Source organism: Lytechinus pictus, unplaced genomic scaffold (assembly GCF_037042905.1).
Source record: "Lytechinus pictus isolate F3 Inbred unplaced genomic scaffold, Lp3.0 scaffold_26, whole genome shotgun sequence".
NCBI lineage: Eukaryota > Metazoa > Echinodermata > Echinoidea > Temnopleuroida > Toxopneustidae > Lytechinus > Lytechinus pictus.
The window spans coordinates 680,680-695,045 of record NW_026974146.1 but is presented as its reverse complement, the minus strand read 5'-3'; the positions used below and the strand labels follow the sequence as shown (position 1 = coordinate 695,045).

General features: G+C 35.1%; 1 protein-coding gene across 3 annotated transcripts in view; it reads left to right on the top strand.

Annotated features, from left to right (window-relative positions):
- LOC135158051 (uncharacterized) overlaps positions 1–14,366 on the top strand; it is a 32,035-nt gene that overhangs the window by 4,115 nt on the left and 13,554 nt on the right. For all 3 annotated transcript variants that reach the window (XM_064115319.1, XM_064115320.1, XM_064115318.1), the window contains exons 2-4: positions 4,838–5,139; positions 8,275–8,350; positions 8,989–9,266. In XM_064115319.1, coding sequence (XP_063971389.1) covers positions 4,857–5,139; positions 8,275–8,350; positions 8,989–9,266 — 637 coding nt within the window. In that variant the 5' untranslated portion in view covers positions 4,838–4,856. The remainder of the gene's footprint in view (positions 1–4,837; positions 5,140–8,274; positions 8,351–8,988; positions 9,267–14,366) is intronic.

Below are 14,366 nucleotides of genomic sequence, written 5' to 3'. Positions count from 1 at the left end.
AAGTTTCGCTTAATTTCACAATTAATTAATCAATTAATTAATTGGGGTTTACAGAAATTTGCGAAAAATATATCTGATCAAATAAAAGAAAATGTCATTTATCCATAGGTGCTATACGGTATACAATGCACTGTACATACTCCATGAATTGACCAGCATGACATATGACAAGTCCTGTGTATACCGGTAATGTCATAGAAATGAGGATCTGAGCTTTAGAATTAGATTGTGAATTGTGAATTTGATTGCTTGTCAGCTATACATGTAAATATACATGATGAAACCAGATGCAATGTAAATTGCTCATGAATATCACTTGCATATGTATGTACATCACATTTTTAGCCATATCTTCTTCATTAACCGACCCACTGTATGTTTTAAATGGGGTCAGGTAACTACCATGGTAATGCTGATCAACGGCCAATTTTAGAATAAAGGATTCCATGCAAGTTACCATTGGATGGCAAAGTTAACGTAATGGTAAATTTTTATGCAACGGGCCGAAATAGCTACAGTGTAAATGCCATAATGCGGGGTTGACTATAATCTATTGTTTATTATATTTTCCTCTCTCTGCCCCCTGAATTAGCATATTTGACAAAACATGTCTTCAATTTCTGAGGCAAAACATATCTTCAATTTCTGAGGCATTTAGAGCTCATTTCTATGATACTTTAGTTTATATACAGGCCTTGTTATATGTCATGGTGGTCAATGCATGGACATATGTATGCAATGTAGTATGTGTAGTACTTTGTATACTGTATAACCCCAATGGATAATTGACATTTTTTTTGTTTAATAAGATATTTTGCAAATATCTGAAACCCAAAGTATAGGAATAAAAACAATATAGCTACATGTACATGAAGCTGCTTGCTATTGTTGAATTTGTATCATCATTATATCCAAGAACTCCAGGACAATGAAACCTACTTAATTTTGCCTGAAAAAAGGCTTTAAAAATTGTCAAATTTAGGTAAAATTATCTTTTAGATCTACAATGGTTTAAAAGTACTAAGTATAGGAAAAACGAATTGTCTGCCCCCCCCCAAAAAAAAAAACCCAACATATTAATAGACACCAAAACCATAGAAAAAAGACCACCAAATAAAGAAGTTGTGGCCAAAACAGTGATTTTGGGGGGTTTTCGCTGCAATTTTGGCCCGGCACACTTTTTTCTCGGACCCGAGACAAAAAATATTGTCATTTTTATGTTGAGATACATGACAAGGAATTTAAAAAAAACTGTTGCCATATTGAAATGACAAAAAAATAGTTTTGACCCATGTATAGCCCGCTCCTATTGGTATTATATTATTACCCCGGCTGAAGCTAAGCCGCCTATTTTAAACTAAACTTGACATACCAGAGGACCTTTATTTATCAAAATTTACTGTTGTCTTTCAAAGTTCTTTCTATTAAGCGTACATTCATACAAAATTATCTTCCAACTCCTTTTTAGAAAATACAAATTTTTCATTGTTAATGTCACAATCTTCATCTTATACAGATTTACTAGATGTACTAGATCTGTCTTATACTAAAATATCTTAAACCAAAATCTGAAAGAAAAACGAAATATCGTTATTATTTTCTCCATCTTTATGTTATGGGGGGGGGGTATATTTTTCAAAAATTCTATCATAATCATCATCAGATATTTTATCAAAAATGTAGCGGAAAAAAATCTGGTAGCAAAATAAATTTTATTATGTACATGTATTTTATTGTTTTTTTTTTAATTTCTAAAGTATTTCTTTTTAAAAACCTTTTTGTTACAATTTCTGGAAAAATCATTGGGTACATTATTTCTCTTATAAATAGCGTCAAATTAAATGACTGTTGTCAATGAAAATGAGAATAACTGAAGATACATCTTGAGCAATTTGGTCTGACAAGAAGTTAATGTTGCATAATTTATTTTGTTACCGCATGCCCGCGCATCACAAATTTGGTCTACATGTATAAAGCTGTGCGAGACTTAAAATTAAATAGTCGGTCAGCGGCATGGTAAAAATTTGTGCAGCTGATATAGCTCGAACAATTTTGAGGGTGCCTGAAAGCCCCCCCCCCCTGCAGATAAGTTAGGGTTAAAAGGAGCACCAAACCTCATTCCTGCAGTGACATCATCAACTAAATGTTATAGAGTTAACAAAGGGACAGGGGTATTTAGATTTCTTAGAGCTGACCTGTATTATTAACAAAATATCAATGATGAACTAAGGAAATGTAAAGGAATTGAATGAAAGCAGATAATTTTATTGTCTGCAACCGCTTGGTTACATACCATTGTTGTCTCGCCTGCGTAGCGGAGCGAGACATACTGTAGGTATCACTCTTTCCGGCGTCGTCGTCGTCAACAATTGTGTTGTACACCCAATAACTTTCTATAGCTTCGAGGTGGGATCACGAAATTCATACCAGAGGTCCATCTCGGGAAGGCACAGGTCAAGTTCGAATATGAGTCGAAATGTGAATAAGGTCAAAGGTCAATGAACTTTCCATGACTGGCACTGTGCTACGTTGTACACCCAATAACTTTCTATAGCTTTGAGATGGGATCACCAAATTCATACCAGAGGTCCATCTCGGGAAGGCACAGGTCAAGTTCGAATATGATTTGAAACGTGAATAAGGTCAAAGGTCAATGAACTTTCCATGACTGGCACTGTGCTACGTTGTACACCCAATAACTTTCTATAGCTTCCAGGTGGGATCACCAAATTCATACCAGAGGTCCATCTCCTGAAGGCACAGGTCAAGTTCGAATATGAGTCGAAATGTGAATAAGGTCAAAGGTCAATGAACTTTCCATGACTGGCACTGTGCTATGTTGTCCACATAATAACTTTCTATATCTTCGAGGTGGGATCGCCAAATTCATACCAGAGGTCCATCTCCTGAAGGCACAGGTCAAGTTCGAATATTAGTCGAATGTGAATAAGGTCAAAGGTCAATGAACTTTCCATGACTGGCACTGTGCTGTGTTGTACACACAATAACTTTCTATAGCTTCCAGGTGAGATTGCCAAATTCATAACAGAGGTCCATCTCTTGAAGGTGCAGGTCAAGTTCAAATGTGAGCCGAATTTGAATAAGGTCAAAGGTCAATGAACTTTCCATGACTGGCACTGTGCTGTGCTGTACACACAATAACTTTCTATATCTTCGAGGTAGGATTGCCAAATTCATACAATAGGTCCATCTTTTGAAGGTGCAGGTCAAGTTCTAATGTGAGTTGAATTTGATTAAGGTCAAAGGTCAATGAACTTTCCATGACTGGCACTGTGCTGTGTTGTACACATAATAACTTTTTATATCTTCGAGGTAGGATTGCCAAATTCATACAAGAGGTCCATCTCTCGAAGGTGCAGATCAAGTTCGAATATGAGTCGAAATGTGAATAAGGTCAAAGGTCAATGAACTTTCCATGACTGGCACTGTGCTATTTTGTACACACAGTAACTTTCTATAGCTTCGAGGTGGGATCGCCAAACTCGTAACAGAGGTCCATCTCTTGAAGGTGCAGGTCAGGTTCGAATGTGAGTTAAATTTGATTAAGGTCAAAGGTCAATGAACTTTCACACTACTTTGTTCCTCTAGTGACATGAACTTTATGATTTTATACTTTTTAACACTAACATTTTACTTCAGAACTCAGTACTCTCTGTACCTGAACCAGATTTTGTATTTTACTTGTTTATTCTTTAAAAACTGTTGTTATTTATTTAATGAGCTATAGTTCTTGGCACCATTTATAATATTCACACAAATTTGCCAATGGTACAATAGAAAAGCTGTCAAAGTTTCTTAAATGTTACCCTTCAGATTTGACATGCAGTCTCTTCATGACTGCAAGATGCAGGCGAGACAACGCTTGGCGTTTGCCTTGTCTATTTTAAAATATAGTACAAGTGACGCCGACTCAATTGATGATGTTACATCCAGCATGTGATCTCGAGCCTATTGGAGGGAATTGGGTCAAGTTTATTTGGCTGTCTGATACTATACTTTAAAAGTTATGATTATTTTTTTAAACAAAACATTTTGATATGTTTAGATACTATTATATTGAACTTGTATTGCAGGGGTCCACTAATAAGACGAGGGATCTGACCCCCCACCTACATTTTTTGTGATAATTCTGTAACGCAAAAATTCGGTGCTGCACCGTGTCATGCCTATTTTTTAAGCCTTGCTAAACTTTTGAGAATATTTGCGTCTCTTTCTGCACCCGCCTTAATCTATTACTGTGGTCTGGCATGATATTCCCCTATCCAATCATTAATACAAAGCTTGTCACAGCCTGATAAGCATAGTAGAGAGGCAGTTACCACCCCCCCCCCCCAAAAAAAAGAGAAATTAAATAAAATATTTATACTGAAAAATATTCACAAAATTAACCATAAGTGTGCACAAAATCCTTCAATTTCACTTTAGAAAATGCAAAAGCGCTCCAATGGCAAACTTGGTTAATTTGCTCCCTCGCTTTTGAGTTTCATCAGAAATGTTTACGCCCCCCCCCCCCTCCAGAAAAATTCTGTTTACGATCTTGTTCATCCCCTCCACATAAATCGACACCCATGGTAGTAGAAGTAGCAGATGAAGAATGTTATCTGTATGTCACCTGGAAATGATGTTGGGCACTCAAACTACTGGAAAACAGAACAAGTCCCCCAACAGAGCCTTGGGGTACTCCACATTCAAGTGGCCTTCTCAAAATGGTTTTGCAGGAGTGACCGGAGAAGAATTGGAAATTTTCATTTAGTTTTCTCACCCACATTCTCATGCCTTTTTCTCATTTAATCTGCTTTTAATTGAAAAAAATCAGGCAAAAATCACCAAGTACCATGACGGAGACCTTAACAGAGGAAAAACTCATCGACCTAGCAGAGGCTGTGGGTGACCATAAGAACGTATTTAAGTTCGGGTTGAAACTGGGATTCCAGAAGTCCGAAGTCAGTACATACATCAGTACAAATAGACGAAATGACAGTTTCGAAGGAACCACCTCCATGCTCTTCGACTGGAAAAGAAAGACACGGAGAGCAAACCAAATACCTGATATCACCAAGGCACTTGAAGACGCTGGATTTGCGGAATTAGTAGATGATTTCTTCCCATCTGGAGAGGGTAAGGTGGCTTACATATTCCTTTTTAAAAATACATAAAAGCGAGATCCCCTTTAAAATGATGTAATTTAATGAATTTTATTATAATAGTTTATTCCTTGAACTGCTCTTTGCGAGTGGGGATGTCTCTTCGGGAGAGGGAAGGGTGATGTTCTCCTTTGTAAATATATATTTTTTATGGCCCCTTCTCATTTAATTCTAATTTTAACTTCAAATATTTACGTACAACGTAATACTGGTACATGTAGTGTTCGATAATAAAAGATATTTAAAAATTAAAGATAACTTAGAAATTATCCTTTTTTTTAGTATAACGAAAATAGACCACAAGGGATCCCAAAATTTCAAAACCATGCTAAGAGGTTATATTAATTTTGTAAAAAATAGTTATTACACCAGTTTTTCATGTTACTTGATACACTCTTTACTTCTTGATGAATCCTTTGAAGTCTTTGGGTAGACCTTTATGAGCTTACAAATCATTTTGCACTATTTCATATTTTTCATTAATGTTTGCTTTAGTTTCATTTTAAAATTAACTGTGCTATACATGTACTCTCCAAATGCGTTAGATTAAATATCAGTGTAAGTACATAATGTTATATGGACCAAACCAAGGTTAGATTAATAATTTGCAAACAATAACTTTGATTTCCCTTCTGTAAAATTTTTAACACACACACATATTTTGGTTTTGTCCCTTTAATTGCTCTCAAATTATTTGAGAGTATAGGTATATATTTTGACAGATTTCCTGCATTTCCTAAGCAAATGAAGTCAAATAAAAGTGAATAATCAATAAATCGTTAAAGGGATACTCCGGGCTGAAGATATTCATATTTGGATAAATGTAGTAGAATGCACACAGCAAAATTTTCAAAATTTCATCAAAATCTGAAGTTATTGAATTTTAAAGTTAAGCAATATTTTTTTTGTAAAGAGTTATATGTGTGGTAATATATTTGTTCATGTCTTTGGTTAAAGTGATCATTTCACTTTGTTCTGATTTAAAAAATTCTCCTTTTGGTTCCTGAAAATGGGCTAAACATTAGGCTTATAGTGTAAAAATACGTTCCCAAAAGTTTCAAAGTATTATATTAACAGGATCAATTTTAAAACATTGGAGATGTAAACCAAAGTTTGAAATAATTGAGAGTTGGTTTCAATGACTATGTGTATACAGGGAATCTGTGCACCACAACACATTAATCCTAGATGAACACAGCATGACCTACATACAGTGTGTACAAGGTATACACTGAATGTACAGTGCAGCTAATAGTGTGTGTATAGGAGATACACACAACAGAAGGCAGTCAAAATAGCCAACGGACTTTTTGAATTGGAGAAAACTGGTCATAAGCTGAACCCGTCTACTAGACGGTTCTCAAAATCAGGCTAATAAATTGCTACTTGTATCTAAATTAGAGTTTTCATCCTATAATTGCGGTCTGTTTCAGGGTTTTTGAGGACAAATACAGGCACTCATACGCACGTTTCAACTCAGTTTGAGAATTTTTTAAATCAGCTGCTTACAAAGTTAAACGATCCCTTTAAATGAAATTTATTAAACCTGTTTGAGATTAGTTTGTTAATGGCTTTGCTTGCAGAATGCCTTCCTGAGTGTTGTACATTAGGAATTCTCAGTGGTAGTACAGTATATAATTAATAAAGGTCAAGTCCTCCATAAGAACAAATTAATTTGAATAAAAAGATTCCAACAAGCATAATGCTGAAATGTTCTCAAAATTTAACACGATGAGAAAGTTGTGATGCTTTTTTCAGTTATTCACATTTCAGTGTTATGTAATGAGAGAGTTCATGACTGATGTAGCTCTTTAACTATTCTTTTTTTTTCCATTTTATCAATTTTTAATGACAATACGGATTAATCCACCAAAGGGTTAATTAAATGGCAATGCCATATGTTTAATAGGAAAGAGTAAAACTTTCACATTACAATGAGGAAACAATTTTGATAAATTATATTTTGTAAAATAACATACAAAAGAAATCATGAGTGAGTGATACCGATGGTTCCCTCCTTACTTGCATACCAACCAGGAGGCCCATTGCATAAAAGTAAACCAATAATAACTTGCATGGAATCCTTGATTATGATTGGCTGTTGAGCAGTGTTACCATGGTAGTTATCATTAGATAGAAAAGTTTAAAACCACAATAGTATACGATGGGGTCCAGGATGTGAAATGATTCAACAGTTTTGCATTAATCCTCATTTGACCCCCTCAACAAATTTTTGTCACTATGCCGTCGCGCATTTTTGTTTAACTGCGCCGCTTGCTTACTTTTTACTTTCAAGTCTTGCGCATTATTTGAGACCAAATTTTCGACGCCCGGATACGTGGTTTGGAAATTATGCAACATTTTATTTTGTAAGCGCATGTCAGGCCCCAAATAGCTCAAAAATGTGGTCCTTTGTACAAAAGTCAATGTAAGTTGTGTTTTTAAACCAAAAATTATATTTATAAATGTATGATTATTTTTACTTTTGTTGGTTCATGATATTCATGACTTTTGGCAGCTTTTGTCTGTTAGAAATGTAAAAATTAATACTCTCTAAAAAAATAAGCATTCTACTAGCTATATTGAAAAGGCAAAAACCTACAATAAACAAATTTCGGGGAAATTTCATATAGATGCTTATTTGCATAATTAGATGATAAGAAATATAGACAATCAATATTTGGAAAATTTTACTAGATAGTCTTATAGTTTACATCCGGCTTTATGCACGAGCAAAATTACACGGTGATCGCGCAATCAGCGGCCAAGATCTGAACAGGGGTCAAATTGATCCCCCTCCCACCCCCACCCCCGTCTGAAATAACTCAGTTAAAATAGGGTTAATTGAAATTTAATGATGTGATGCATTTACAATGTATTTTCCATTAAATATTTTCCTCTTTAAATTCAAATATTTTTCCAGGGGAGGGGGAGGCAACTTCCAATTTCACATTGGTCATTGAACTGAGACTAAGAGCTTAACATACAAGTATTTTGTTGTCATTATTTGATATCTAATGAAATAATAATAATGATAATATGGTGAAATTATATAGCACTTTTATTACCATATTTTTTTCAATTTTTTTCTTTCTTTAAAATGATAAAGATGTCTCACAAGAAACTGCAACAACTTCAAGAGCATCGACTTCAACAGGAGCAGCAGACATGTCAGCATTACCACAGTATGTAAACAATCAATACTTGACTTGGTGTACACATGGGGGATGTGACCAGAGCGTTAAAAATCTGTGTTTCTTCGTATGCTAGAAAATTTTGACAAACATCAAAATAAGAAATCTAGATCATGATATATCATACTCTTACATTTTTATAAACATTTTAATAAAGACTCTAGAGTACCGAAGTGATGAGGTCAGTTGCCATGGTATCATGGCGGCCTGGTTCTAAACAAATGAACCCGCCAAATGAAAGCGTGTGTTTCTCATATGAGAAAATGGCTGCTATCGGAATGATCACTTGCAACCTATTTTTCAGATGAGCCAAAGTCATTTACAAATACAGATGATTGCTAGGTGTGACTTTGTTCAGAACCAGCCCGCCATGACACCATGGCAACTGATGTCACACTTGACATTATTTTATTTTAGTTTAGGTAGAAAATAATACATGTACATGTGTATTCTACTGGGTTTGTACATTACATTTAAGATTTGTAAATAAGACGAGGCTTTGCATGATGTACAGTAATTGCGTACTCCAAATGTATAGTATAGGGAAGATGAGATTTGATTTTGATAATTGGTGCTCAATAATGCATCACAATAATATTAGCACTTGATATTTCTCATTTCTTCTACAGTACCATCAGTGAGGGAGAACTTTCGATGTTGTCAACAGAGATCAGACCAAGTTACTACAAGAAAGTTGGCATTAACCTAAATATCTCCATTGTAACCCTTGATAAAATAAAGAAAGACACACAAGATACTACTGATGCTTTGATGACAGTATTCACAAGATGGAGGGATAAACAGCTTCCAGACACAAACATCAGGGCTCATCTTGCACAGGCTTTACAAAAGAGTGGTCTAGTGTCTCTGTCTCAGAAACTGATTACTGGAAATCTATTAGGGACAGGTGAGAATGAAAAAAAAAAAAACTTATTTTAACTTCCTGCAAGGAATCACTCCACCCTGTCATTGTTTTTCTTGGGAATAATTATAGAAAAATTCTTGTTCAGATAGTTTGTTGTTGGTAGAGCTACTAATCTAACAAGAAGGGTCTTATGTGAGCTGTTGTTTATGTGAATTTGTATGTAATGGCATCTATGGTGATCATCTTGGTGTAACCTATTAGATAATAGTGTTCAGCATTTCAAACAGGTTTTTTGTCTCACCTGCATAGCAGAGTGAGGCTACAGTGTGTATGCCATATCAAAACAAGTTTACACTTATAAATAATCCTGTAAAATTATATATTTTGTAATATCCTGAAGCTTTTTCCACATTTAAACATTGGTACAGATTTCTTCAAGCAAGTGATGATATAACTAAAAAAAATATTATGCTTGAGTGAGCACCACTTACTTGTGAAAAGTTGGTGAAAAATGATCTGCGCAGGACTTGGAGATAGTTACATGAATAAAAGTAGACAATAATCATGAAGAACACAAACTTTAGCGAGGAAGATTGATTTGAAGATATCTTTTGCCTTTTTAACTTGTTTTCTTGCCCAAAACATTTCACAGTGCACCATTGCGCCCCCCCCCCTCCCCTCCCCACACATTGAGGCCGTCGTGATGATATCTGTTTTACACGGAGCTGTGATTCTCATGAAATGGCTAAGGCTTGCTTTTCTTTTTGGTAATCATTGTCAAGCTTGGGAAAAATGTGGAGAAACAAGAACTAAATGAAATTTGAAATTTAAATCCACTGAAATTGATAAAAACTTTAGTGAAAAAATGTTGGAGATGGTCTGAAATAAACTACATCAAATCTTAACTAAAGGTTAATTTTTTTAAATGACAGCATAACTTGGAAAGTATATAGACCTTAATGTAGTTCATGAACCTTGGACATAAGAGTAATCAGTAGCACTGAACATCCTGTATGAGTTTCAAGTCACATGACCAAGATCAGAGGTCATTTAACCCTAAATCTCCTGGGGTATTTTGATTCTTGTCATTCGGGGGGGGTTGGAATTATGGCCCCCCTTAAGATCTCAGCCGCGGATTGCGCGATCACAACGAAAACTTGCATGATGGTAGAGAATGGCGTAATCTAAGCAGTTGCATTGGTAAATTTCACTGAATTCATATATTTTTATTTTATATGAATTAATTATGCTAATTTATTCATGAAATCACACTTTTTGCTCTGATTCACTAAATAAATCTAGAATGCTATTTTTTGTGAAAATATTCTTTATAGCATTCCTAACAATTGTGAATGGTATGAAGAAAATTCTGGTACCAAGACCGATTTCTTATGTATTTTATCGTTTTTTAAATATTTTATGTATTTCTTTGTTTTATACTTTTTGTTTTTTTATTAAGTTTAATCAGTAAAAGTAGAAATAATGATACATTTACAAATTTTGGTTAATACACAATCTGCATTGGATTTGTACATGAAATCACGTTTATGAGCAATTTGGGGTCTGACATGCACTTTAATACATAATGTTGTGTAATGTCGTAACCTCGTACCCGGGTGTCACAAATTTGGTCTAAAAATTTGCGCAACTTGAAAGTAAAAAGTCGGTGAGCGGCGAGGTCAAAAAAATTTGCGCAGCTGATATATCGCGAAAAATTGTCGAGGGGGGCCATTACGGCCCCCCTGGAAATTTAGGGTTAAGGTCAATGACCTTTGGCCATGTTAGGGTTACATGTACTTGTTGAATTACCATCATAACTCTGAAAGTGTGTGGATCTAGTTTGTAATACTTGGACATAAGAGTAATCAAGTATCACTGGGGACAAGACTAATTTACAGTTCAAACTTTATAAATAGCCAATTAGCGCTTGCTATTTCGCGCCAGTCTGCCTACTCGCCCTTTGTTATATTCTTTTGTTGTATTCACTTCCATTCATTTGGGCGTCATACTCTGAAGAGTGCAAAATGAAAATCTTAAGTATAATGGCTCATTTAACTTTGTACCAGATGACTAATTTAAGCATAATGATTTTAAAATTCAAAATAAATGACTGTTGTCAATAAAAACAAACATAGTCACTCATTAACAAGAATCCATTTTCGTTCAAAACATATCAAAGCAACTTTGAGTCGGACATCCGCTGGGGCAATATTAGGCAATTTCATAACCGTATACCCGGGTGTCAAAACTTCCCATCAAAAGTAGTTCAGATTTGACAGGAGATAGTCATGAAATGATGCACCATCACCCTCAAACGTTTCATATTTATAAAAAAAAATATTGTGGCCGCTATGCCCCCCCCCTGGACTATTGTGGAATTGTCATGGTGCAGAGGTTCTGACACTCGCCTTGTAATCAGAGGGTCCTTTGTTCAAATTCCAACATGGCCTAGCATCCTTTGTCAAGGCCTCAATCCATACTTTGCCACTCTCTCCCAGCTAGGAATAGGGTAGCAATAGACAACAGCCATCATTGTGGTTAGTTTTATATCCTGTGACCCCCTTGTTCAATTTATGTATGGAAGAGCAACAATATATATCTCGCCGAAGGGCAATGTGAGTCAAATTGAACTAATATTTCAGACTAATATTTTGTATGCTTGATTATTTTTGCAATTTGTTCTATCCGGAAACCAAAGTATTCCCCTTATTTGAACTCCAATACATTAAACACTAGAAGAAATGTTTCTTTAATAAACAGGATGTACCTAATTAGTGTCACTAATTTGGATCTATATTTGATGACCCCTTGTAGAATGATTTAATTTGAGTTTTTATCCGCTTTTTAGGTGGTTTCAGACCGTCTCGAAGTTCGTCAGTTCCAGCTATTCTCTGATCGGGAAATTTACCCCGATCAGAAAATACCAGGTATTTGGGTAATGTGAAAGCAAACTACGCGTAATTTCCCCGAAAGAAAATACCCGCTAAATAGTAGGTACTTTTTAGGTACTAATTACGAGAACTTTCACGGGGATTTTTCCAAGGTCGCAGGTATTTTGGCGATGTGAAAGCAAATTACGGGAACTTTTAGCCCAGCGTGTCGTTGGGTGCGGCGGCGTGGGTGGCTGCTGGGCTAGTGGTTTTGAATCTCGCACCTTGCCTGCTTATTAGACCATACTGCGCATGCTCCTAACTTCAGGAATTTATCCCGAAGTGTATGTTTCGGGGCGGTCTGAATGCAGGAATAATTAATGGGTATTTTTTAGCCTAAAAATGTTCTCGTAATTTAACGGGGATTCTTGTGATCGAGGCGGTTTGAAACCACTTCTTGTCACCTTTCACAATTGTGTGAGAGGAAGTATGTTTCAATACAATTGTCAACTTTAATCCTTGTTTTCTCTAAAGTAATATTTTATGATAGTGAATGTTCTTCACTTTGTAATGAGGGTTAGGTTCACCCAGGGACGTGAGATGGTTCATCCAAATAAAGCTGAACTCGTATCTCCTCTCTCAGTAGGGATAAGTACCTGAGGGCAATTCCATAGGTTGGTGGACATGAGCTCAAAAATTCAAATTCATTATTTTCTTGATTTTTTAAATAAATTAAGTCCTTCATACATGATAGTTTCAGGAACAAAAAATAAAAAGTTTATTTTCATATGTATACTTTGGAAAAAAAAATGTTCAAAAGTTGTGTCTTCCATTCTGTACCAAAATACAAGATAAATAGTGAAAATTGAAATATGCCTTATTACCATTTTGTTATTGCAACATCATACCACTTTATACATTTCTGAAGTTTAGAAGAGTCAAATTACTTAATATACACAACAGCTTTTCAAGTAAATTTGTAGTACTCATTCAAAAATAAATATTGCAACCTGCTAAGGTGATGTAACGTGAGTAACCCAAAAAACTGACTTTGTTTTCTGAGCGAAAAATTCTTCGCAGTTAATTGGTGGGATTTCAAATTCTCTTCAAACAATCTTTAACATGGTGATGACTATCAAAATCATTAAAAAATACAATTTTTTATAAAAATGATGAAGAAAAACTGTAACGTGAGTAACTGTGTAACATGAGTAATCATCATGTAATGTGAGTAACTAGTGAAAATTATGCAGTTAGGTAACATTTTTTGTGGGATATCAAGTTTGAAGTCTCATGGTGAGTTGTGAAGTTATTTTTGATTAATTAAAAGCAAACAGAGGGTACACCTCTTTGATATTCATCAAAATATCAGTGGTCATACATGTACAATCACACAAAAAATTGAATACTAGTAGAAGTATTCACAATGCGAGAGTGCAATAGTTAGACTTAAAGTTTCGATTAGCCAAACTTTACATAGTGTTCGAACAATACATTGAATGCCCTTACCTGTAACCCTATCTAGGCCGGGGTATTTTGGGAGTTGATATGGCCGGGGGGGGGTGGCCTCCCAGGCCCCCCTTGAGATCTCGGCCATTGGTCGCGCGATCGCACCAAAAATTTGCACACAGGTTGTCTTCGACATAATCTACAAAACTGTACAGTAATTTATTTCATGCAAATTGGTATTAAGCGATTATGCTAATTTATGCAAAATTAGTAAGCGAAATCATACTTTTCCCTCTTACTCCCTAAATAAAGCTCCAATTGTTCCAATTTTTGGTATAAAAACTCTTTTTGGTGTTCCTAGCAATGAATTTTACACACATTATTGAATTTTTAGTGACATTTTTGTTAACCATACATGGACAAAATGTAACATAAGTAACTGTAACGTGAGTAACCACTTTATCTGCACCCCTAGTAAAAACCATACATGTGTTCTTTTTATTTTTTTATTATATACAAAGTTTGTCTCTCTAATATACTTCTTTGAAATGGATATAATCAACTTTCATAAAAGCCTTGTATGAGGACACTTTTCACTTATGTCGATTTTTCATTTTATGAATGTCCAAATCATGTAACGTGAGTAACCGACACATTTCAAAGATTTGCCAGGAGCATAATAACAATTAATTTCTGGCAATATACATGTATATGGGTAGGTTTTGTCATGCCTGGTAACATATATGGGGCAATTCCATAAAATAATAAACCTTATTGTACATCCGACCCACATTTTTCTAAAGTTTTACTTCACTTCAGAGAC